This window comes from Moschus berezovskii, chromosome 3 (assembly GCF_049115385.1).
Source record: "Moschus berezovskii isolate FMDL1 chromosome 3, NW_MosBer_1.0, whole genome shotgun sequence".
In the NCBI taxonomy this organism is placed as follows: Eukaryota; Metazoa; Chordata; class Mammalia; order Artiodactyla; family Moschidae; genus Moschus; species Moschus berezovskii.
In genome coordinates this window covers 124653440-124681056 of record NC_142462.1, presented here as the reverse complement: position 1 = coordinate 124681056, position 27617 = coordinate 124653440, and the positions used below count along the sequence as shown (strand labels likewise).

General features: G+C 45.8%; 1 protein-coding gene across 4 annotated transcripts in view; it reads right to left on the bottom strand.

Moving 5' to 3' along the window:
• ACTR3B (actin related protein 3B) overlaps positions 1 to 26567 on the bottom strand; it is a 74561-nt gene extending 47994 nt beyond the window's left edge. Inside the window, exons 1-2 of one of the 4 annotated variants that reach the window (XM_055421622.2) lie at positions 26408 to 26567; positions 4781 to 4836 (exon numbers count right to left, since the gene is read on the bottom strand). In XM_055421622.2, coding sequence (XP_055277597.1) covers positions 4781 to 4836; positions 26408 to 26451 — 100 coding nt within the window. In that variant the 5' untranslated portion in view covers positions 26452 to 26567. Of the gene's footprint in view, positions 1 to 4109; positions 4129 to 4780; positions 4837 to 26407 lie in introns of those variants that run through there. The other 3 variants (XM_055421626.2, XM_055421623.2, XM_088834783.1) reach the window with 3 other exon arrangements.
• Positions 26568 to 27617: the final 1050 nt, after the last annotated feature.

The following is a 27617-nucleotide window of genomic DNA, read 5'->3' as shown; positions in this document are numbered from 1 at the left end:
AAACAAACGCACGAATGAACAAAACAATACCAGAAGTATTTCCCACCATACAAGGTGCCTCAATGCGCCTGAAGAGGCACTCTGCAACAAACGGTGGTGGGACAACTGGCCTTCCGCTTGGAAAACCACACTTCTCTCCCACACCATATTTTTTTAAAAACTTAAAATTTCCTTAGAACCAAACACACAGAATCTTCATGACATTGGCATACAAATGCACTTTTAATAGAGACAGATTATAAAAAGACTGAAAAACCATACGACGTGAAATTTTTTAAAGTGCTAGTTGTGAACATGAATATATCAAGTTACATGTTGCTGTTTAGTCGCTCAGTCGTGCCCAGCTCTTCGCGACCCCCTGGACTGTAGCCCACCAGGCTCTGTCCATGGGATTCTCCACACAACAGTACTGCAGTGGGTTGCCATTTCCTTCTCCAGAGGATCTTCCCGACCCAGGGATCAAATGTCTCCTACCATTGGCAGGTGTTTTCCTTACTGCTGAGCCACCGTGTTCAAAATTCTTACTTAAATCAAATTTGATTTGACTGTATGTGTTTAAATTACATGTGCTGCATTATAAATTTCCTTTGTTTGAATAAATGTTATACTAAAAACATATGGCAATCCCATAGAAAAATACTGATGGTTTATACTTGAGGTAATCAATTTTGCAAAAACATGATACACAGGAAATTACCATGCTTAAAACAGTGTCTCAGATTTCTCGATAAAGGCTTTAACATTGTATCTAAAAGAAAATTTTAAAAAGACGTCATAAAATACAAAAAGATATTTGTAAGAAATTGGCATTCAAAGGTTAGGATGTGCAGAACCAGAAACGTGCCGTCCGCTGCCAATGGGCACGGAGGTCAGTCCAGGCTTCCAGTCAGTACAGAAGAGCCACCTGGCAATAAGTGACAAGGCTGAGTGATGACATGACCCCATCGCTCATTGTGACTCCTGGGAAACCGGCACATGCCGATAAGAAGAGACTCACTGCGGCATTTTGTATACCAGAGAAAACCGGGAAATGCCCAGATGCTAGAGATTCACGTGTTAAGAATTCTCATCTAGACCTGCACAGAGCAACAGGGATACATCTTAAAAAACATGGTGCTGAGGAGTTTATTTTCCCCCCAGAAAAACTGCATGAAGTTATTTGCCCCATGATATCATTTTGGAAATGTTTAAACTCACAAAACAATACGAGAAACTGTCACTGCATCCTGCATCTGAGACATAAGCATGAAGCCTGCACTGGATACAGCAAACACCCAGCAGAGGAGGGACAGCAGGGAGGCCTGGAGGAGGAGAAGGGGCTGGCCCTGGCTCTGATGCACGTCTGCGTTTATGTATTCACAGGACGCAACTGTGCTCACATCTGTTCTTTCTGACTGGGTGGGTAAATGGGTCTTTGTTATATAATCTTTTTTTCTTCCTTTTTTTTTTTTTTTTTTGGCCAAAATAAAGGTTTTGAAGACATTCAAAACACAAACACATCTCCTGCCTCCGTCTCCAGTCTAGACCTTTCCCCACAGCATCACGCCTTTGCCCAGCCTCTTACGGGACCTGTGCACCTGACCCTCCCTCCACACCCGGGACTGTCTGAAGTGTGTTCCGTGTCTCCTGAGCCCTCCCGCCTCTCACGGCCTCCTTCCACGGGTGGGATCAGCACGCACACACTCGTCTACCTGAAACTTTTCAATCACGCTCCCCATTTTCAACGAGGGGGGGAAAAAATAAAGGTAGAGAAACCTTTCTTCAAACAATCGAGTGAATTCTGCACAGAAGCTCAAATACTGACAAATGAGATTCAAGCAGGCCACCCTGGTGAAACAGGACAGGGCCACGTGCCTCTCTCTCTAGGCCGGGACAAGGCCCCTGGAAAGTGAAGATTCCTGGGATGCAAAATAAAACCACATCTCCTTACAACGGCAGGTGGTAACAAACACCACCCATTCTTCACGTTCCCGGCCAGCTCTCCAGCCACCCTCTGCCTGGGGTGTGATGACCACACATCAGGGCTTGCCTCCCCTCTGCACCCACAGAGCCAGGAAGCCCTGCTCCGGCTTCCCTGCACAGCCACGCACCGATACAAGCTCTACCTTCTCTCCCTGGAAGGCACCCTGCACCCTGAACTTCCACCGTGGGAACAGAGCCTCTGTAACCAGGAACACAGTTCAGTTCCCTGGGCTGGGAGGAGCAGCCCGCCAGCTACCCAAGGTACCTGAGGCCTGCTCTCCACCTTTCCCAACACACTCCCTTCATCCCAAACATCTCGCACTGCCTCCCAGCTTCTCTACCTCTTCAAATTCAGCCAGTGATGTAACTCTTCCTTGATGTCCACCTCGACATTTTTCTCTCTAGCTCCTGCCACTGCTGTTCTGACGGCACCGACCTGAGAGCTTCTGGACTGAAATCCTGCTAATAGCTAACTTCAATTCCCCTCTCCATTGATGACAGGTCAATGGGGCAGCCAACTGCATGCTGCTGACAGCCTTATTAAAGCAAAAGGCGCAAGTTCAGCCTCTTAGAGCTGCAACACTTAAGGTGAAAACTAACCAGCTCTGAAAAATCAGAAAGCCAATTCCAATGTATCAATTCAGCATGGAATGATCCAATTCTGTTGTTGTTTAGTCACTAGGTCGTGTTCAGCTCTTTACGACCCCACAGACTGTAACCTTCCAGGCCCCTCTGTCCATGGGATTCTCCAGACAAGAATACCGGAGGTTGCCATTTCCTCCTCCAGGGGATCTTCCCGACCCAGGGATCAAACCCAAGTCTCCTGCATTGGCAAGGCAGATTCTTTAGCACTGAGTCACCACGGAAGCCCTTAATTGAACTGTGTCCCCTCAAAATTCCTGTGTTGAAGCCTCGACCCCAGTGTGACTGTACCTGAAGACAGGCGGTCTCAGGAAGTAACACAGGCTAAATGAGGTCACAAGCATGGGCCTCACTTCCACGGGACCGGTGTCCCTATGTGAAAAGGAGGAGACACCAGAGGTCTCCCTAAATGAGGTCACAGGCATGGGCCTCACTTCCACGGGACCGGTGTCCCTATGTGAAAAGGAGGAGACACCAGAGGTCTCCCTAAATGAGGTCACAGGCATGGGCCTCACTTCCACGGGACCGGTGTCCTTATGTGAAAAGGAGGAGACACCAGAGGTCTCCCTCTCAGTCATTCGCAGAAAAAAGCGGCCACGTGAGGACACGGTCAGAGGCGCCACCTGCAAGCGGAGGAGAGGCCTCACGGGAGACCAAGCAGACCGCGCCCAGAGCCGGGGCTGCAGAGCCTCCGCTGTGCGGTCCGCTTAATTTCTGTCGTCAAGACACCCAGCCTGCGGTGTTCCGTTACGGCAGCCCTAGCAATCCAATATACCAAATCATGAATTCAAGATGAGGATGCGGCAGACCAGTGATGCCTATTGTCAGGGACGCCCCATCACGGAAATCAGGTACTAAGACCCAGAAAAGCAAACTCATGATCAGTAATCCAGCAAGGACGGACCTGGAATGAGGTGAGTTAGGCCTTCTCAAGGAATCTGGGTGCACTTTCTGGTGACATGAATACTCATCTCCACCAAAAAGGCCTTCAGTTCAGTTCAGTTCAGTTCAGTCTCCCTCAAAAGATACTCGTGACGAAGCCCCTTCCCTCGGCTCTGCAGGGCTGCCCGCCGCGCTCCATGCTGGCGCCAGAGCCTGCGACTCAAATGTCCTGAGCCCAGAACCGCATACCATTTCTAAGAGCCCAACTTACCTGACAAGAGGCTACATTTAGGAGGCAGAACCTCACTCCTGCCTGACATAACCTGACTCTTGGGCCAACAGTCTCCAAACAATCACCCAGCAGTTATACCGTTTCAGAGAAGAATCTGCCCTGGAGACGACGGCTGTGCGTCAAGAGTGGGCAGGAGGCGCGCTGGCCGAAAGGTGAGGACGCTTCTGCCCCTAGCGCGCTCTACCGACTAAAACAGAGCAGGATGCTTCCGAACACAGTACAACAGTCACTGGGCCTCTCAGTTAAAAAAAAAAAAAGTCCTTCAATAAAGGGAACAGGGTAACACAATAGATAATCCACCAAAGTGCTAAATGAGTAAAACTATACTTACTTAAAATTGCAAATTAACCTTAAGGAACAGGTACACTTCTTGTAAGCAGCTCAGACATGTATGACTGAACCAACTGTGTGTGAAGACAGGCGGCCTCAGGAAGTAACATAGGCTAAATGAGGGCAAAAAGGCTGTAAGGGCTACAATTCGGAGGCGACCGCCTCAGCTAAACAGTGAAAAGAAAGTGAAGTCGCTGAGGTGGGACCAACTCTTTGCGACCCTATGGACTGTGTAGCCCACCAGGCTCCTCCATCCATGGGATTCTCCAGGCAAGAATACTGGAGTGGGTGGCCATTCCCTTCTCCAGGGAATCTTCCTGACCCAGGGATCGAATCCGGGTCTCCCGCACTGCACGCAGACTCTTTACTGTCTGAGCCACCAGGGAAGCCCACCCAAGCTGAAACTCCACTGACTGTGACAGAGGACTGTATCACAAGAAAATCAGAGGACTGGGGTGTATGTTGGGGGTGGGTGGGTGGCGTGAGAATTAGGTGGCAGCTATAGCCAACAGCAACTCTCGGCAGCCAGATGAGTAACTCCCCAGGAACCAGAACAATCTTCTAAAAGGAGATGAAAAGTAAATTAACATACCTTGAAAACCAGAATCAGAATGCTTAGAACAGTTATGAGAAACACAACCCTTTATAAACCAAGGGCGGAGCTTTACTTACATGAAGGGATAATGAACTGTGGCTCTGTGTTGCCTGCGTAGCCAAGCTTGGTATACCTAAAAGCACAAAGTCATCAACACAGGTTTAGATAATAATACTCTCCTCTGTGTTCCATTAACGTCTTTTATTATGAGCTCTCCAAGTCCTAAAATATTAAGACTCAAAATACCCCCATGAAATTAAAAATAAAAACCTTGTGGTGACTAAGAATCAAACACTAATTTCAGATAAGCAAGCAGTTAACAAAAAGGTAAAACATGCTTGTCTCTACTGGAAAAACTGCTGCACACATATATTCATACATACATTACATTTGTGTATCCCTAATGATTTTTAAGGTGCTTGCATGCTCTTTTCACCTTTACAAGAATCCTACAAAGGAAGTAAATGTTGGCCCCGTTTGGCAGGTGAGAAACCGCGAGGCAATGGGAAGTTAACTGAGCTGCCCAAAGCCAAACAGCCAGTGAACAGAAGAGAGCCCACATCTCAACATGCAGGCTCTAATTCGAGAGCTGCCTCTCAGCAAAGTGTACTTACTTCGCAAACTTGGTGAACTTTTAGGGGGCTTAGGAAATTATATAATTTTCTTAAAATGTCATGGCATATGTCTAGAAAAGCTACTGCCACCTCCTGAGAATATCTGACAGAAGCGTCTCTTTATCATCTCGTTGCAGAGGGAGCCCACTTTCTGTCAAGATGCTCTGTATGATGGATTCCAAAAGTCTTAACGAAAATGAATGCCAAAATACTGCTATCTGTTCCAAAAGCACTTGCTAATCTCCTAAATATATTAAAAAAAAAAAAAAACAAAGTGGGGAGGGGGACCACTGCTCGGAACCATCTGCTGGAAACGCAACCCTGGAAACACTCCTGAGCGCCCCCTTCTCAGCAGGCCCACACCCCGAGGGGTTAGGTCGGGAAAGGAGGCTTCGTTCTGCAATAACGCTTACAACGAACAGAAACACTTCCTAGCCACGCTCAAAGTCACTTTATTAATCCATCTTATTTTATGAATTATTTCAAGATGCTTGATACTCAATTTTTTAAATATACTTTTATTCATTTACTTATTTGAAAAGTGTCAGTCGCTCAGTCATGTCTGACTCTGTGCAACCCCGTGGACTGCATAGCCCACCAGGCTCCTCTGTCCATGGGATTCTCCAGGCAAGAATACTGGAGTGGGTGGCCAGTCCCTTCTCCAAGGGATCTTCCCAACCCAGGGACCGAACCTGAGTCTCCTGCACTGCAGACAGATTCGGGGAAGCATTGTTTAGGCAGCTGGCTGTTCCGGCTGTGCCGGGCCCTCGGTGCTGCGGGGGGGCCCTCTCTAGCTGCGCTGAGCAGGGGCAACTCTCATGGCAGTGCACGGGCTTCCGCTGCAGGGGCTTCTCTGGCTGCAGAGCACGGGCTTCAGCAGTTGCAGCTCACACGCGTAGCTGCCCTGCAGCATGTGGGATCTTCCCGGACCAGGGATCAAACCTGTGTCCTCTCCATTGGCAGGCAGATTCCCATCCACTGTCCCACCAGGGAAGTCCTAAATTTTCTATGTGATTAAACCATTCCACATCTTAATAAACTAATTTTATGATTTTTAAATATATATTAACCATCTGCTAATTTTACTTTTTTTGAGCACACAATAAATGAACAAGGTTTATGAAGACAAAAAATAAAAAAAAAGCAAGTCAACCCCACTTAAATCACGCCTGACTGCTCAGTCTCCAAGGATCTAAGGTCCTGGTATCATTAGGAGGTGGGGCAAGGCCTGTCCCTGAGACCCATCAGGTCAGTTTCTAAAAGGCAAGACCCATCTGAGGGTACTCCCGGGTTCTACTCAAGGACATAAAACAAGTGGGCATGCAAGACCTCCACTCCAGGGCTTGCCAGACCCACAAGGGAGGTCCAGAGCCAACCCAAGGGGCAGGTATTTACTGAAAGGAAAGCAATATATACTGAGCTTCAAAAATCCCAGGCCATCCTCAATCGAACCATTTTTCTAGAAGTATATTCCAACTAACAAATATAAATAAACTGAATGATTGTCCCAAGGCTAAAGCCTCAAGAATCTAACAACCAGGCCAGGAATCGCTGAAATCACTACGCCCAAGTCTGTGCTTTTAACAGGTCACATGGCCCACTGCCCCCAGGCCTTCCCAAAATTACACCCTCCCAAAATTATGTACACCTTGTACATAAATAAGTCTGCCTTCCCACATGGACTAGAGTGTGAGTTGCAGGATGACAGGACAGGGTCCTTTTTCGGGACTGTCTCCCACCAATGGTATAGCCCTGACAAGTAGCAGACACTCCATAACCATCTGCTGAATGACTTCTCACCGGGTGTAAGAAGAGGCGGTCACTGTCAAACTGCTGGGGAAGGAACCAGCATTTGAAATGGCAGGGTGGGGGGCGGTGCTGACAGTCAGAAAAACAATCTGATGGAACCAGAGAAGACCAAGTTCAGGGCAGTTGCTTAGTCATGTCCAACCCTTTGCAACGCCATGGACTACAGCATGCCAGGCCTCCCTGTCCATCACCAATTCCTAGAGCTGTTCAAACTCGTGTCCATCGAGTTGGTGATGCCATCCAACCATCTCATCCTCTGTCATCCCCTTCTCCTCCTGCCTCCAATCTTCCCCAGCATCAGGTCTTTTCCAGTGAGTCAGCTCTTCACATCAGGTGGCCAAAGTAGTGGAGTTTCAGCATCAGCATCAGTCCTTCCAATGAATATTCAGGATTGATTTCCTTTAGAATGGACTGGCTGGACCTCCTTGCAGTCCAAGGGACTCTCAAGAGTCTTCTTCAACACCACAGTTCTAAAGCATCCATTCTTCTGCAATCAGTTTTCTTTATGGTCCAACTCTCACATCCATACATGATGGTAGATAAGTCAAGAGATACCTGAAGTAACAGGCAAATTTGGCCTTGGAGTACAATATTAAGCAGGGCAAAGCCTAACAGAGTTTTGCCAAGAGAATACACTGGTCATAGCAAACACCCTCTTCCAACAACACAAGAGACAACTCTACATATGGACATCACCAGAGAGTCAATACCGAAATCAGACTTTTATTCTTTGCAACCAAAGATGGAGAAGCTCTGTACAGTCAGCAAAAACAAGACCGGGAAGTGACTGGGGCTCAGATCATGAACTCCTTATTGCCAAATTCAGACTTAAATTGAAGAAAGTAGGGAAAACCACTAGGCCATTCAGGTATGACCAAAATCAAATCCCTTACAATTATACAGTAGAAGTGACAAATAGATTCAAAGGATTAGATCTGATAGAGTGCCTGAAAAACTATGGACATACATTCATAACACTGTACAGGAGGCAGTGATCAAAATCAATCCCAAGAAAAAGAAAAGCTAAAAAGCAAAATGGCTGTCTGAGGAGGCCTTACAAATAGCTGAGAAAAGAAGAGAAGCAAAAAGCAAAGGAGAAAAGGAAAGATATACCTATTTTAATGCAGAGTTCCAAAGAATAGCAAGGAGAGATAAGAAAGCCTTCCTCAGTGATTAATGCAAAGAAAAAGAGGAAAATAATAGAATGGGAAGTCTAGAGATCTTTTCAAGAAAATCAGATACCAAGGGAATATTTCATGCAAAGATGGACTCAATAAAGGACCTAACAGAAGCAGAAGCTATTAAGAAGAGGTGGCAAGAATACACAGAAGAAAAAAAAAAAAAAGAATACACAGAAGAAATATACAAAAAAGATCTTCATGACCCAGATAACCATGATGGTGTGACCACTGACATAGAGACAGACAACCTGGAATTCAAAGTCAAGTGGCCCTTAGGAAGCATCACTGCGAACAAAGTTAGCGGAGGTGACAGAATTCCAGTTGAGCTATTTCAAACCCTAAAAGATGATGCTGTGAAAGTGCTGCACTCAGTATGCCAATAAATTTTAAAAACTCAGCAGTGGCCACAGGACTGGAAAAGGTTAGTTTTCATTCCAATCCCAAAGAAAGGCAATGCCAAAGAATGCACAAACTACCGCACAATTGCACTCATCTCAAACGCTAGCAAAGGAATGCTCAAAATTCTCCAAGCCAGGCTTAACAGTACATGAACTGAGAATTTCCAGATGTGCAAGCTGGATTTAGAAAAGGCAGAGGCACCAGAGATCAAATTGCCAACATGCTCTGGATCATTGAAAAAGCAAGCAAGTTCCAGAAAAATATCTACTTTTGCTTTATTAACTATGCCAAAGCCTTTGACTGTGTGGATCACAACAAACTGTGGGAAATTCTGAAAGAGATGGGAATACCAGACCACCTTCCCTGCCTCCTGAGAAATCTGTATGCAGGTCAGGAAGCAACATTTAGAACCGGACATGGAACAACAGACTGGTTCCAAATTGGGAAAGGAGTACATCGAGGCTGTATACTGTCACCCTGTTTGTTTAACTTATATGCAAAAAGACCAAAGACACTGCTTAACACATGAGATACTGTTTAGTCGGACGCGACTGAGCGACTGGACTGGACTGGACCGAATGGAGAAAAAGACACTGTTTAGCCTCCTTTCCTCGTGTGCGTGTGACGGGGCCGCCTCAGAAACAAGCCAGCCTTGAAACAAACACAGGTCTGAACTGGGCAGGTCCACCTACAGGTGGATTTATTTTCAAAAAATATACATAGAAGATGTGTGCAAGACCTGCGTTCAAGTGGAGAGCCTATCAGCAGATGACTGAAATTTAATATAAACTGAACAATGTGTTCGTTTTCTTACTCCTTGTGTTACTTCCAAGGAGTCACGTTATTGTACAGCGTGACTGCCCCTCCACCCCCCAGTAACTGGAGAACCTGCAGATCCGGCTATCACTACAGGCGAGTGGTGGTGTTTAAAATGCAACAGTGTTTCCAACTCTGTATTAGGAATACGGCTGTAATACTGTTTGCCATAAAAATTCTGTAACGATTCATTCCCCAGTGTAGAGGCTGGGCTACCAAGAAACTGTAACAGCAATTACACCTGGCTTCCGTCACACTCAGCCTCCGTGTTATCAATGCATGAACTGCACCATAAATAAATCTGAATTACTTTACGTTTCATTACCTTTTCATTTTTGATGTCTACTGTTAATCACAGTGTTTTATGTAATATAATATTGATATAGGGACTGACAGATGATTCATCTTACGTACAGATGATGTAAACTTAGCAGTATCAATAAATACACTACACGACTGACTATAAAGAAAGCTGAGCACCAAAGAATTAACGCTTTTGAACTGTGGTGCTGGAGAAGACTCTTAAGAGTCCCTTGGGCTGGAAGGAGATCCAACCAGTCCATCCTAAAGGAAATCGGTCCTGAAAATTCATTGGAAGGACTGAAGCTGAAACTCCAATACTGTGGCCACCTGATGCGAAGAACTGACTCACTGGAAAAGACCCTGATGCTGGGCAAGATTGAAGGCAGGAGGAGAAGGGGACGACAGAGGATGAGATGGTTGGATGGCATCATCGACTCGACGGACATAAGTTTGAGCAAGCTCCGGGAGTTGGCGATGGACAGCGAAGCCTGGCATGCTGCAGTCCGCGGGGTCACAAAGAGTCGGACGCAACTGAACTGAACTAAACTGAAGGCTTCTGGTCAACAGAAGATTATTAGTAGTTAAGTTTTGGGATAGTCAAAAGTTATATGTAAATTTAGAACTGTGCTGGGGTCGGTGCCCCGAACCGCAGTGTTGTCCAAGGGTCAACTGTACAGAAAAATGCTAACATTTATTAAAATTAAGTGCTAAGTATCACTCATGTCTGTTATATTACTGTTTATATTTCTGGAAGGCAACAGAGTGTACTGGACGGGTTGAGGCCATGTGCTCTGGCACCAGACTGCCCGAGCTCGAACCCCAGCTCTCTCATTTGCCAAAAGAGTTGCTCTGTGCCTCAGTTTCTCCATCTGTAAAAGCTGGATCATAACACAGCCCACTTCCGAGGTGAGCTAATGCATTAAAAGTGTAAACAGGGAACAAGCATGACAGCAGTGCTCTCTATATTTTTCATCTGCCTACTATTTTTATGTGTGCTTCAGTTCAGTTCAGTTGCTCAGTCATGTCCGACTCTTTGTGACCCCATGGACTGCAGCACGCCAGTCCTCCCCGTCCATCACCAACTCCCAGAGTTCACTCAAACTCATGTCCAATGAGTCGGTGATGCCATCCAACCATCTCATCCTCTGTCATCCCCTTCTGCTCCTGCCTTCAATCTTTCCCAGCATCAGGGTCTTTTCAAATGAGTCAGTTCTTTGCATCAGGTGGCCAAAGTGTTGGAGTTTACACTTCTGCATCAGTCCTTCCAATGAATATTCAGGACTGCTTTCCTTTAGGATGGACTGAAATACTTCCTAAATTTAAAACAAAAAAATGTTTCCAAAGCCGTTACGTTCATGTGTCCCAAACCACACTGCTCAGTCTTTCTGCTGTGCCCACTCTGCACACCACAGACACACTCATGTGTGAAGTGGAGGAGAGAAAATGCACCAACGGTGACATTAAAGATACCAGGTGTCCTTCAACAGCTGTGTCTCATCCCCATCTCCAAGCTGAGTGTCCTGAAATCATGAACAGCGGCCCACCGTGGCCAAAGGTCGGGCTGGGCGAATGGACACAGCCCTTTTGGGGCCCAGAGCCTCCGCGGATGATGCTGCCACCACATGCCGCCCGGCAACAGTTGCCAGGGTGTTCGGGTTCTGAAGTCACCGCGCTAAGATGGCACAGCGCTCACAGGAGGCCTCTGTCAGAGTCACATGGGTACCAGGCGGCAGTAACATGCTGCAAACAATGGTCTCCAAAACCAGCATGAAGAGACCGTTAACAGGTGCAGGCGCTAACCACTGTGCGGCCTTCCCTCCTCACCTTCCTGGCAAAACCAAAGCCTTTACTAAAAAAAAAAACACTGGCAAGGGCACAGATTACTGAGACCCCTTTATGGTAATTCAACGTCTTCATTAATTCTTCTGTGCGAATTCTGACACAGCATCAAACACACTTGAGGTTTTCTTACTTTGAATACTCATAATGTAACGAACATCTTATAAGATTTTTTAAGAGACATTCAAATTTAAAATTTCAACAAAATCTTCATCAACGCAGGTCCATTCCATACGGAACCTCTGCTGCTGCTGCTGCTGCTAAGTCACTTCAGTCGTGTCCGACTCTGTGTGACCCCACAGACGGCAGTCCACCAGGCTCCCCCGTCCCTGGGATTCTCCAGGCAAGAACACTGGAGTGGGTTGCCATTTCCTTCTCCAATGTGTGAAAGTGAAAAGTGAAAGTGAAGTCGCTCAGTCGTGTCTGACTCGTAGCAACGCCATGGACTGCAGCCTACCAGGCTCCTCCGTCCATGGGATTTTCTAGGCAAGAGTACTGGAGTGGCTTGCCATTGCCTTCTCCGATACAGAACCTCAGTGAGACCCTATTAAATAGAACGTTTGTATGTGTAACTAACAAGTGGTCCTCTTACAATTCTCTCCTAGAAGGACAACCCAGTGTTGGATTGGCATGCCCGGTTAGAGGTGATCTTACAACAGCTCAACTTCACAAAAATCATCGAGCAAACCACCACTCTTAAAATAGGGAAGGTGTTCTAGACACTGTTTATGCAAAGATAGATTCCAACCAGACTGCTAGCTGGGAACGACGTACTAGGCACATATGAGGGCCCTGAGGGGGAGAGGAGGGGAGACCGGCCATGGTCCGCACGACGCTCCCCAAAACGCTCACCCGTCAGACGCAGACACAGAAAACAAACTTATGACGATCAAGGGGAAGGAGGGTAAATCAGGAGTTTGGGATTCGCAGATACACACGACTGTACACAAAACAGATAACAACACGGTCCTACTGCACAGCACAGGGAACTATATTCAACATCTTGTAATAATCTATAAGAAAAGAATCTGAAAAACAACACAGTGAACTGAATCACTGTGCTGCATACCAGAAACTAACCCAACATGGTAAATCAACTATACTCCGTGTGCTCAGCCCTGTCCGACTCTCTGTGACCCCCTGGACTGTAGCCCCCCAGGCTCCTCTGTCCATGGGATTCTCCAGGCAGGAATACTGCAGTGGGTTGCCATTTCCTTCTCCAGGGGATCTTCCTGACCCGGGGATTGAACCCCAAGTCTCTCACATCTCCGGGTTCGGCAGGCAGGTTCTTTACCACTAGCGCCACCTGAGAAGCTCTATATTTCAATTTAAAAAAACAAAAAAGTCATGTAAAAATAAATAAATTTTTAAAAACCATACAATAAATGATGAGAATTAGGTTCTTTTAAAAAAGGTCACCTGTCAGAAACATGATTTCAGACTGCACTTTTCACAGCATCATGACTTACATTATCTGGCAGGTGCGTTTAAGATTATCTGGGAAGGCATCTGAAAAGAAAGTAGTAAGCGTGACTGACCAGATCACCTGGGAAGCTTCTGAAAAATGCAGATTCCCAGGGCCTTTCCCAGAGTCACAGAGAAGGCACCTGGATTTTTTTATTTTAAACATCCCCTTCCTTCCTCCCCACCACCTTCAGCCACGGTTCTGAAGAACAACCAGTGCAGGAATCACTGACTCAACTATATATCACATGCAGTCATCTCTGAACTTTTATAAAGTGCAAGCTCCCCATCCTCATGCTCACGTTCTAACAAAAAAAGAGACAAGAATCAGCAACTTTCCTACCAGTAACAAGTAAGAATACATGCTGGATGGAAAGATGCCATTCAGAACAGCAACAACACAGAATAACATTACCCCTGAGAATAAGACATATGATGGGAAGAACACCCCATATACAAGGAGACAGAGACACACCTCACTCATATAGGAAGAGTCAAAAGGTTTAAAAGAAGCATCACATGTTATCACTACACTCACCTATAAATTTAACGCGAAACCATTCAAAATCTGGGCCAATACTGAAGAATGCGGTAGTAAATTTTACACTGAAAATTACACTTAGTTTTACAATCAAAAAGCTAAAGTCTCACTATAATGAGAAGTTTCATCTTATTTATCAATAATGTAAATGCATACACCATTTTATCCATATAGTTTTAAATGCATACACCCCACTCTCCAAATAGCACATTTCTAGGAATTTACCCCACTGAAGCACTTTCATATGTATAAAAAGAAATGCACAAAAAAATGTTCTCTACAGCAGAATAATAGGAAACCAACAACAAAAACTGGAAACACTCAAATGCCATCAAATTAAATAAATATATTACAATCATTCAATAAAATGCTATACAATCATCAAAAATGAAGCAGACATGTTACTGGTCATATATAAATATACTTTGAAAATAGTTGACCCAAAAAACGAATCGGTCAACAGAGAAATCAAAGAGGAAATTAAAAAATACCTTGAGACAAATGACAAGGAAAACACAATCACACACAATCTATGGGATGCAGCGAAAGCAGTTCTTAGTGGGAAGGTGCATAGTGAAAACAGCTGCGAGGCAGACATATTCACACTGCAGGGAATTAAACAGGGCCCGCAGTGCTGGGTTCAAAGCGCAGCTCCAGCTCTGGGACTTCAGGAAGTAAAGGAACCCCCCCAGCTTCCGCCTCTTCATTAGTACCAGGGAATAACAGCCCCTCTGTGGCTGCTTAGCTGCTCAGTCGTGTCTGACTCTTTGTGACCCCGAACACTGCAGCCCACCAGGCTCTCTGTCCATGGGATTTCCCAGGCAGGAATACTGGAGTGCGCAGCCATTCCTTCCTCCACGATCATCCTGACTCAGGGATTGAACCGGCATCTCCTGCACTGCAGGTGGATTCTTTACCACCGAGCCACCAGGGAAGCCCAGTATCAATCCCTACACCTCAATGCTAAATATGACTGACCGTTTCTAGAAAAAGATCTCCTAATCCAAAAAGTAAAAGGACCTCATAGTCAATAATTTCAATCAACTGCTGAATATTATTTGATGTATAGTCACCAACTGTATTTCTTCCATGAACTGCCTGTAGACAACTTTTCTACTGGACTTTTGGTATCATCAACTTGTGTAAACTTTTATACACTGAGGGCTCCCTGGTGGCTCAGATGGTCAAGTGTCTGCCTGCAACGTGGAAGACCTCGGTTCGATCCCTGGGTGGGAAGATCCCCTGGAGAAAGGGAAAGGCAACCCACTCCAGTATTCTTGCCCGGAGAATCCCATGGACAGAGGTGCCTGGCGGGTTACAGGCCAAGGGGTCGCAAAGAGTCGGACACGACTGAGCGACTTCACTTCACACACTGAGGATGTAACGTTTGCTCACATATATTACTAATTTTTCTGAATTTGTAGCTTACCCGCAATTATACATTTTCTGAAAGATAATCGTTTAAACAATTTAGATGATCAAATTTACCGATTATTTTCCTGAACAATCTCCTTTGCAGTTTCCACTTTGAAAGTGTCTCCCTACACTCATTTCCCTTCCAGCTCTGTGAACATCCGATATACCCATACGTGAAGGGATACAGCAGTCAGATTTTCCCAAGCATGTGTACTTGAAGAATTAAGATTGACAACTTTCACATTAAAAGGCTTTGTTTAATGTTTATCTGAAAACTATCTTCCCAAAGGACAGCTAGCATGGTGCAGCCAAGCATCATTCTCAAAACACATAAACCCTGCTTACAGACAGCAGTCCTCTCAAACAGAGTGCCACCTTCCGAGCATCCCGGACCTGAAGCGTCTTCTCATTCGGAAATCAGAACAGACAGAAGATACAGAAACAGAATCAAGGGCTGCATAAGGCAGGACCAAGAGTGACAACTCTGCCTACTAACCCAGTATGTTCTTGCACTTCAAACTTCCCAACACTCTCACAAGGTACCTTGAGAAGTCTCGCTCCCACTCTGACACCCACCCACCCATTTCACCTTCCACTCTATTCTCGGGTAGCCTCCGATGGCTCTGTCTGCAAACACAAAGTATCCTTATTCGCCCCGAACATTTTAAAAGGTCCTTGGGCGAAGCGTCTTCTGCCCCCTGCGTTAAAGGCCCCTTTCCGCACAGCAGTAACTGCCTGCGGTGAGGGCTGATCTGACTAGTGTCAACTCGACGCACTCACATACATTCCTCCTACAGCCGTGTGTCTAGAGCAGGGGACGGTGTCAGCTCAACCAATTTATGTTTGAAAGCGGAAATGTCACATCTTAAAACAGCGTTTCTAAAACTGCATCAAGGACGGAGGTTCTTTTGTGTGAGACCCCTTGTGAGGTCTAGTCTCAAACCCCAAATTCAACCAGAATAGCTCTACCCACTTCTATGATGGTCTGTTTAAAAAAAAAAAAAAAAAGTGACTACATTGCCTCAGAGCATGACTTTGATAAAACTAAAATTGTTCCCAGATCTTAATGATAGTGTTCTAGAAAATACACACTCCACACACTGTATCGGAGAAGGCAATGGCACCCCACTCTTGTACTCTTGCCTGGAAAATCCCATGGACAGAGGAGCCCAGTAGGCTGCAGCCCATAGGGTCGTGAAGAGTCCAACACAACTGAGCGACTTCACTTTCACTTTTCACTTTCATGCACTGGAGAAGGAAATGGCAACCCACTCCAGTGTTCTTGCCTGGAGAATCCCAGGGACGGGGGAGCCTGGTGGGCTTCCATCTATGGGGTCGCACAGAGTCGGACATGACTGACGTGACTTAGCAGCAGCAGCAGCAACACACTGTATACTGCAAAAATTAATATATAATTAATATATATATATAATTAATGTTCTTCAAACATTCCTTGGGTTGTCACATAGAAAATGGTAGTTTCTGTTTACAGGACACAGCTAAATATCTAAGTTCAAAATGATTATTTTACCTAAATCCAATAGTCTTCGTTGTTTTTTCTATTTGGCCTGTAAATTTTACATTACCCAATAGATACGTCCACTTCTTCTACGTGTTAAGTCGCTTCAGTCGTGTCTGACTCTGTGTGACCCCAGGGACTGTACCCACCAGGCTCCTCCGTCCATGGGATTCTCCAGGCAAGAGCACTGCAGTGGGCCGCTGTGCCCTCCTCCAGGGATCGTCCCGACCGGGGTTGGAACCCACGTCTCTTACGTCTCCCGCATCGGCAGGTGGGTTCTTTACCACCAGCACCACCTTCGCTCAGTGTCTGGTAAATACAATATCGTGACATGTGGCCTCTTTATGGGTCTGGGGCATTATCAAGTGAATTCTGACTTCCAGGGTAAAACGGTAGACTAAACACGTGATCCAATCTCACTCTGTCCTGAAGCCCCACTAAAACCAAAACAAAATGATTCTTTCTAAGACGCAGAAACCACAACAGGGAGAAAAGCAGGGGCGGCAACTGCAGGAATCGGGCCCTGGAGAGCTGAGGATCAGCGCTAACTGCCCTGGGGATGTCCGAAAACCGGTCCCACACACCCGGGAGCCTGAAGAATGGCCCCGCGATGGGCAGCTGCACGGGGCTCTGTGGATCCAGGACTGAAGGGCCCAAAACACGGGCCAAGATGAGCGTGCCCCCCAACCCCGCACCGGGGTGGGGGTTGCTCTTCCCCGACCCCCAAGTCCCCACAGCTGACTCTGGGAGTGCAAAGCAAGACATGGAGCGTGAAGCAAGGTCACCGGGCCTGGGCGAGTCCAGGAACCACTCTGAGAATTACCCGACTGAACACAGAAAACCCTGACAGCTGAGACGTGCACACTGCCCCTAACCCAGCTCTCAGAACACAGACCCGGCCCTCCAGGCAGAGGGTCAGAAGTGCACTCTCTGGGGAAAGTGACCAGCTCAAGAGGAAAGACCCGAAGACCGTTAAGACAGAAGCTATCCCAACAACAATCCACCTGTGGTGGTGGCTCAGTCGCCAAGTTGCGTCCAACTCTGCGACCCTGTGGACTGTAGCCCGCCAGGCTCCTCTCTCCATGGGATTCTCCAGGCAAGAAGACTGGAATGGGCTGCCATTTCCTTCTCCAGGGGATGTTCCAGACCCAGGGATCGAACCTGGGTCTCCTGAATTGACAAGGCAGATGATTTACCAACTGAGCTATGAGGGAAGCCACCTGTATCACCCGCAAAATCTACAGACCTGATCTATTCCATAAGGCAGGGCTTCCCTGGTGGTGCGGTGGATAAGAACCTGCCTGCCAATGCAGGGGACACAGGTTCGACACCTGGTCCGAGAAGATTTCACAAGCTGTGGAGCCACTAAAACCTGTGTGCCGTAACTACCGAGCACACGTACTCAGTGCCGAGAGCCGGTGCTCTGCAACAAGAGAAGCCGCTGCAATGAGAAGCCCTCGCACCACAACTAGAGAGTAGCCCCCACAGCAATGAAGATCCAGCGCAACCAAAAATAAATAAATAAATTTTAATTGATTAATTAAAAAACAAGGCAGCAGTAACTTTCATAGAACAAGAAGAAATAAACAAGAAACACACTAAAGACAGGACACCTAACACATCATTCTCAGTTAAGGACAAGTAAGTGGACCCTGATGCTGGGAAAGATTGAAGGCGGGAGGAGAAGGGGACGACAGAGGATGAGATGGTTGGATGGCATCACCGACTCAATGGACTTGAGTTTGAGCAGGCTCCGGTAGTTGGTGATGGACAGGGAAGCCTGGCGTGCTACAGTTCGTGGGGTCGCAGAGTCGGACACGACTGAGCGACTGAACTGAGGTGGACAAAAATAAGCAGAAGGCCTCAATAACATCAGTAATAAGATAGCTCATACAGATATACTCAGAACACACCAACAGGGAATATACCTCTTCTCAAGTACATAGAGAACATTCACAAAACTGCCCATATCTTAGACTCAGTGAAGTCTAAAGAAGAGAATATAAACAGCACTCTGACCATAATGTAATTAAACTAGAATTAAAAACAAAATTTGAAAAGGCCCTTCTATTTGAAAATTTTCAAACATACTAGTATAGAAATACTGAGTTAAGAGGGAAATTCAAAAGAAAAACACAGAAATGTCTTGAAAACAGTAACGATAAACTACACCCAAATCCCAGTAAGTGATACATACAGTTAAAGACATCAGAGCTGGGGACTCTCCTGGCGGTCCAGTGTTAACAGTTTGCCTTCCAATGCAGGGGGTGTGGGTTCCATTACTGGTCAGGAAGCTCAGATCCTACAAACCTCCCAGCCAAAACACCAAAACTAGAAACAGACACAATTCAGATACTTTCAAAACTAGAAACAGACACAAAACAGACAAATTCAACACTTTAAAAAATGGCTCACATCCAAAATAAATCTTAAAGACTTAACAGCCAAATTTTCACAATATCAAATGCCTTTTCAATACAAAGGGAAAATAAAATGAATTTAATATCCAACTCAAAAAAAAGAAAAGGAAAGCAGAGGAGATAAAAGTAAAAATAAATGAATCAAAAAAACAGAAAAGATAAGTGAACCCCAAAGCTTATCCTTAAAAAAAAAAATAAAAAGATCCACAACACAGCCGTATTATTAGCTAAGCCCTGAAGAAAAAAGGATGAAGATAGATAAACTTGAGTGACAAAGGGAAAACATACCCATAAAAACAGAGATTTGTGAAAATCATGGCTACTCTATACATAAATTTGAAAAATTTAGATAAAACAGAATTGTTTTTAGACAAATATAACCAAAATGGATTTGACTCGAGATGGGGCATCTAACCAGCCTCAGAAGAACTACAGGAGCAGTGAAATTCTACCAAGACCTTAAAACTCAGATAATCCCAAAGTCACTTAAACTACCCCAGAGCACAGAAAAAGAAAGGAAACTTCCTTTGTTTCACGAAGTCGTGTAATACTGATCCCACACTCTGACAAAGAACTCACCAGAAAACTAAACTATAATGCATACTAAGTTCCAGTGGGAAAACCTAAATAAAGTATTAACAGAATCTACCTACCCATCAAAAAATAAGGCATGATGATCAAGGGGGGATTGCTGCGAAATGCAGGAGTACTTCAACATCAGGAAATCCACTATATGAACTAAGAAAGAAAACCGCACATCCCGTTTTTGATAAAGAAACCATGTAACCTGCAACACGCATTCATGTTTTAACATCCCAAAACACAGCAGTTGACAGATACTTCTTAACATATTTGGATAGCTTTCTTAACATGTATTTGTACAGGTGTATATATACACACAAACAGAGGCCCAAAAGCCTCCATCTTACTTATTTTACAAACACCAGAAACTATTCCACTAAAATAAGAACGAAAGGATAATGCCCACTAACTCCACTGCTAGCTAACACTATTTGGAGGCAATGGCCACTGCAGCGTGTCAGAAAAAATAGTAAGTAGAGCTCCTAACGGAGAAGGCAATGGCAAGCCACTCCAGTACTCTTGCCTAGAAAATCCCATGGATGGAGTAGCCTGGTAGGCTACAGTCCGTCGGGTCGCTAAGGGTCGGACACGACTGAGCGACTTCACTTTCACTTTTTACTTTCACACATTGGAGAAGGAAATGGCAACCCACTCCAGTGTTCTTGCCTGGAGAATCCCAGGGTTGGGGGAGCCTGGTGGGCTTCCGTTATGGGGTCACACAGAGTCGGACACGACTGAAGTGACTTAGCAGCAGCAGCAGCAGCAGAGCTCCTAAAAATGCAAAGGGAAAACAATCTCTATTTGCCTGTGACAAAATTCTCTTATCTGGAAAACCCTAAAGATGAAGGGAAAAAATTCATTCAAACAATAAAAATCATTTAGTAATTTAGTAAAGAAGCAGATTATAAAATTAACACAAAATAAGTGACTTTAATATAGTGAAGAAAAATAGAAAATAGAATGGAAAAAAAAAACGTCATTTACAATAACCAAAAAGAAAAATCACATAACTAGGTGATTAACAAGAAAGCTACCTGAGGTAAACACAATATTCCTACAAGGCACAGAACAGACTTGAACTGATGGAAAGAATACGCCATATTCTCTGATGGGAAGACAGTATCATAAATATAACAGTCCTCATTAATATATGAGTTTAACGCAATCCAAATCAAAATACCATCAGCAATCTGCCCCCAGAACTAAAAGCAGAAACTGCATGTGAAGTCCATTTGGAGAAATAATAAGGAAGAATAGACTGGAAAACACTTTTACGAAATGAGGCGGAGGAACTTCCTGGTGCTCCACTGGTTAAGTCCCTGTGCTCCCAAAGCAGGGGGCCTGGGTTTGATTCCTGCTCAGGGACTATCCCACAAGCTCCAACTGACCCCAAGTGAAGCAACTAAGACCCAGCACGGCCAAATAAACAAATAGTAATTTTTTTTGTTTAACGAGGTGGATACATGTATATGGACGGCTGAGTCCCTTCGCTGTTCACCTGAAACTATAGCAACACTGCTAACTGGCAATACCTCAATACAAAATAAAAAGTCCAAAAAAAAAAAAAGACTAAAAAGCCCAAACAATATTCTCTGACAATAACAATTTTTTTTACAGTGAACACAGTGATTTATTTTTCTGGATGATTTACTATCAAATAAAGTAAGAGTCATTTATACTCTTAAAAATGAGGTGGCTGGGACACCAACCTCATCAGATATGAAGTCATAAAGCCTCAGGAGTTAAAACTCAGAGATGCTGCCATATAAGCAGACAGGTTCAAGCACCCAAAACGAATCCAGAGATAAACAACTGCATAGATAAGCAGTGTTTTGTTACACTTTTTGTTTTGCATAAATGAGGCTGAGATAAACGGGGCAGCCAGAAGAAAAGAAGACAGAATGGGCTCCAACTAGGTCCATTCCTCATACCCCAGCCCAGGATAAATTCTCAAGTGGATCTGGGAACGGGGAGGGGGAACACCCATCTTAACTATGATTCAAAATCCAACAACAATAAGGAGAAGATAAATAAACCTACTGCTTTAAAAAAAGACTCTGCATGGCAAGAGACAAACGATACACGGGGAAAATGTATTTGCAGCTTGGATCACAAAGGGCTGATGCTGCCATATGCCTCAGCCTGCTCTTCCTACCAAGGTGAAGGTGAAGGTTTGCTTGGAAGTTTGGCCTCGGGCTGGCATCTGGGAACTTAAGATTTCAGGAGGGTTCCCACCATGCCCCAAATACAGTGGATGCTGAACAGCCGCTTTCCTTCTGGGGCTGGAACCTTGGTTTGTGCCAGGCAGAAGGTGCCACGACCAGCCCCTCAAAGAGAAACTCTGGGCACTGAGTGTATAAGGGGCTTCCCCAGTGAACAGGGCCGCACACGTGTCATGCTGCGTGCCAGTGACCCCACTGAGAAAGGACTCCGGACGCCCGCGGCGGGCTCCCCCAGACTCCGCCCCACGCGCCTTTCTCCTTGGCTGCTTTTGCATTTGCCTTTTCACTGTCATCCTGGGATTGTTCCCAGCAAATCTCTGAACCTGGCGGTGGCCTGTGAGACCTTCAACACACCCTAATCCACAAGGAGCCTCCAAAAATAAAGCAGCAAAAGGCCCAAGGCCTGCAGAAAAACGGGCTGGAGAAATGAAGACAGAAAACGGAAATGCAGATGCCACTTCATCACGTGGAAAGACACTCATCTTCCCACATAATAAGAAATTCAAATTAAAACGATATCATTTCCCACCTTCCAGATTGGTAAAAAAAAAAACAAAACAAAACAAAAACTTCTTTAACTCGGCAATTACAGAGACGAGTCTGTAAGAAGACGTAAGCACTGTCACACGTCGCTGGGAAGACACACACTCCGGGGTGGGATCTGACACGATCCGGCACAAGTACCTTATGACTCAGAAGTCCCACTTCTAGAAACCTGTCTCAGAGATGCTCCAGGAAAAAAAAAAAATGCAAAAAAAGGCAAATGCACAGCACTGACTCCACTGCAGTCTTTTGATAAAAACAGAATGCTCAAAAACCGACGGGGACATGTCTCAAGACGACCAGAGACAGCCTGAACGGGGCTGCTTCTACTGGACAGCTGAAGCACAAAAACAAGGAAGGGCAGTGAGAAGCCATAAACCACTGAGCGGAGGGAGAGTCACGTAAGTAACTCTGAAAACCGTAACCCACACAGACGGGAAGTAAATGGGCGCTACTGGAAAGGGCACCCTTTCTGTAAAATGTTAACTAGTAAACGTAGGTAATACTCGAGTTTAAAACACACACACACAATTTTGCAACCATTGCTGTAATCATCAATTAGAACAAAAATGCCACCAATGGATACTAAATCTAATGGGTGAGTAGTTTTAAGGTAGAACAGGGTATTTACACAATCTCGTAACCTCTCTCCACAAAAGACATGAATTACAAAGGGGAAAACGGTAACCACACAGTGAGAAATCTAGTGGACGGCACTATATCCAATGATCCAAGTGAACTTCATCAACTGCCTTAAGCCTCTGATAGGAGGAGTTAAGTTCTAGGGAGATGGCGGACAGCACAGAGATGATATTAGCAACACTGTATTGTTATATACTTGAAAGTTGCGTGGATCTTAGATTACAAGAAAAGGGTATTTACAATGACAGGATGGAGGTGTCAGTAATGCAATATGATAATCATTCCGCAACACACAAATACACCAAATCTACACGTTGTAACCTTAAACTTATGCAATGTAATATGTCAATTACATCTCAATAACGCTGGCGGTGGGGAAGGGGTGGGAAGCTTCTGATCTGAGGCACTAAGAAGCTCTGACGTAACTTCTCTGGTACCCCTGACAAAAACACACACCCTCTGTCTACTGTAACGAAACACCAGACAAGCGTAAATTGAGGCGCATTATCCGTAACAACTGGCTGCCAAAAATACCAACGTCCTGAAAGACAGAAAAAGGCTAAGGAGCTGGTCCAGGGAAACGAGACTAAAAAAAATGACAAGCAAACACGGTGTACGGTGCTGGATGAGGGCAGAGAGCTGAGCGTCCAGAGACACAGATGGACCATTCCCGGGACCCAGAATGCAGAGCAGACAACACTCCGGCATAAACGTTACATCTTCTGGTTCTGATCACTGGTCTGTGATTGTTTGCTCTCGTAAAGGATACACTGAAGTACCCTGGTGGTAACAGCAGGATGGCTGCAACTCACAAACAGTTCAGAAAGATAACGTGTCAAGTATAGAGAGAACAATAAAGCAAACGTTAGTAGTCAGAATGCTGGATGGAGACTATATAGCATTTTTTGTGTACTCTTCTTGCAGCTTTTCAGTAGATTTGAAATTTCTCAAAATAAGTTTAAAGAATACAAAAATCTTCAAAACGACAAGTTCAGTTAGGAAAAGTGAGGCTATTCTCCAAACACTCTGCAGCCCAGTAACTCACTTAAGCTTTGTCTGTGGAGCAGGCAGAGCCGTGGTCCATGTCATCCCAGCCCCCAGAACACCTGTGCTCACCAAGCTGGTCTCAGGATTTATTAGATGAGGCCAGGCTCCCAGGCTGAAATTTATTTGCTATTTTAAAAAAGCACCAAGGCAATGGCAACCCACTCCAGTGTTCTTGCCTGGAGAATCCCAGGTGCAGGGGACCCTGGTGGGCTTCCGTCTATGGGGTCTCACAGAGTCGGACACGACTGGAGTGACTTAGCAGCAACAGCAGCAGTATACTGTCTTCTCAATCATAAATGCCCACTATGTATAATTCAGTGTGAATTTTTCTTTTAGAATTTAGTACTAGAAAAAGCTTTTTCACCTGAGAAACAGGTATTTCTCTTCTTCCCTGATGACAGGAATTACATTACTGATGATGACTCTCTCATAATCTCGTTATACAGGAAGGCCAAGCTTGAGGCCAAACCAGCTGCACTAAGGGCCCACAGTTTAAGGTGATTTTCCAGGCTCCTTCTTTTCTTCGGTCCAAGTTATTTTTATCTGCATTTTATCCCTTTTTATCCTATTTTGAGTTAAAGGTCAATCCAAAATCACTTGGCTCTGCAGAAAATATAAGAAGCAGTAATATGCTTAAATAAACTTGGGCTCTTCCAGGCTCCTCCGCCTGGCCACACACTGGACACTGGAAATTCCTGGCTGACCATCACCATTTCCACAACAGACTATGTCCATGTGAAGCCCACTGGGAGGATTCCTGGCCACTATTTCTAAGTCCTGACACAACGCCTACAACAGCCTGAAGACGATAACATAACTTGGGGCCAGAAAACAAAGACATCCTGAAGTTATACCGCCAGGTGCGATAGCACCTACCTCAAACGGTCATAACTGAGCACCACACGTTTGATATTTATAGCAAGGATGATGAGTAAGGCTCCCTGCTTACTAATATTAGAGGTATGGCAAACCCTGTGGGCGCAATTTATTGCTCCTACTAAGAAATGCTTTGTATTTCAACAGTTTTATGAGACCAAAACCACAAAAACCTCAAATGTGGGGATGAAAGATTCTTTGACCAGCTGCCTTCTCTCCTGATACAACCAGACCTCAGGTGGGTGTGGGGGAACACTAGATGGAGGGAGAAGGGGACACAGAAGGAAGCCAGGACCTGGGAGGGTGTTCGCATCAACACCGCTTTTGGCTCGGGTTTTGGTTAGCAGAACCACCACTGAAATAAACAGCTCCCAAACTTCTGGTACAACGTGTATCTATGAAAGGAAAATTAACACATGCAAAGAGGCAGTTTTTTCCAGCTTGAAACCACTCCTTTTTCTGCAGCAAAAGGAAAGAACAATCCGTAGGAGATGGACTGTAGCAAATTAAGGAAGACACCCCCACAAGGTTGTCAAGGAAACTAAACCAAGTGCATTTCTCTACAGAGAAGAATCAAGGCTAAGGTGAACGTGTCATGGAATATTCTGTGGCAAAAAAAAAAAAAAGACTAAAATCCCATCTTGAAAAATCTTTTTAAGAGGCTAAACTTACTCCCAGCCTATTTTATTCAGCACTTCACCTACAGTGCAACCAGGCAAGGTTGAATTTCTCAACCAAAAGCTAAATGGATTCAGCGAGCACCTTCCTAAAAATGAGCCGAGCGTGGGCCACTGGAAAGGACCGGGAGATTTCCGAAGAGTCTCTCTGGCATATCTCAACATCAAAAGAAGCAATCACGGCCCACAATAACGGGCTGGGGGGTTGGGGGACAGAGATAGAAACTATACTACCACCAACATCCTTTCCCACGTTTTAGGTTTTTCTGTTTTTCAAAATGGAGTCTTTTTTAACATTCTTAAGTGCAAAGGCAACTCTAGGCAAACTCAAGCAAGACCTTAGCCTGACTGAGCCATTCAACACTGGAAGAGGACAGAGTGGGCTGCAAAAAAAAAAAAAATTTTAAAGATGTCAACTTGGGAGACGGTTGTAAAAACCTCCCACAAGTAAGTGATAAAGAAGCCCTATCAGCGAGGAGAAAGGGCATGCGCTTGGGGACCCAGGACGAGGGCCACTTTTGAATGAGAAGGCAGGGGCGCCGTGAAGCAGGGAAGGCGAGGGGACGGCAGCGAGGCGCGCAGCCGGCACCCCCGGGAGGCGCAGGGGTCGCGGGGAGCCCCGGCCGAGCGCGGGGACGAGGCGGGGAGGCCGCGTCTCCCCGTGGCTCCCTCCCCAGCAAGATGAGCGAGTCAGGGGCCCCTGCACCGCCGAGGGCCGCGACCCGGGCCCGGGCCTCCCCAGGTGAGACCGGGGGCCGGGCCGCGGGGCCGCAGCGGGCGCCCGCGGCTCTTACCCGGTGCCGCAGTCCACCACGCAGGGAGGCAGGGAGCCCGCCATGCTCGGCCCACACGGCCGGCCCGGGACGCTGCCCCAGCCGCCGGCCCGCTCACCGCCCCGCGCCGCCGCCGGGCTCCCGGGAGCCTCCGCAGCGCCGCCGCCGGGAGCCCGGATGCTCGCCGCCGGCCCGCGTGACTCCCCGCCCACCCCCGCCTGACCAATCACCACGCGGACACGCCCTGACCACGCCCCCGCACGCCCGCCATCTTTAGTGCTGGCAGCGGGGCCGGGTTGCCCGTACGTCCCACCTTGCTGCGGGAGAGGTTGTGAGCTCTAACTGACTTGCGGTGAACTTGACCCCGAAGCCTGACTCCTTATCCTTTTAAGTCTCCGCTCAGATGTCACCTTCTCAGGGAAGTTGTCCCTGCTCATCTGCTAGGTGCCCCTCCCCCCTGCACCTTACTCACTCTCTCAGCAATCTATTGCTTTGCTTCACAACATTTGGAGCAAATTTATACCGTGTATATATATTTATTTGTACTCCTATAGCAGGCTATAAGCTCCGCTACATACAGCTTCTGAATGTCTTCCCACTGATGACAAGGATGCGAAGCACAGTGTTTGGTGCATTCATGGGAAACACCCAAATGTTTTCTGAATAAAGAAAAAAAAACTTGACTTTAGAATTCTTACACCTGTCAGAACACTGCATGCTTTCCTCTATAGAAGAAAAGCCTGTGCAACAAATGCACGGACAGCTTTAAGGGGTGATTGACCGTCGATGAGGTTGACACTACACCAGGATCATTATGGAACATATTTTCAAGTATCAAAGGTGGAGTGATGTCCAAAAGATCTTCCTGGAACCCGGACCAAAGTACGTACCACTTACCAACTATGTTATGAAGGTCGCGAAGGTCCCACTTGCTTCCTCCTCCCCACCATGATGTATTCCTTACCTTACTTTTTAGGACTCTTCTGGAGACGTAGTTCCACGCAGTGTAACTGGTATTAAAAGCATTTTTAAACTTTTTCCGAATGAGAAGTTGTAGTAGATTACTTGATCACGTTAGATAACCCATGATGATTCCTTTTTTTGTTTGTTTTTTTTTCTTAACCTATTCAGGTCAAATAAGGCCCAGATCTAGAAACTTTTTGGGGGACCTAGAAAGAGTAGAAGGTGGGAAGAAAAGAAAGGTGAGGAGTGTGGAGGAAACCCTGTATAG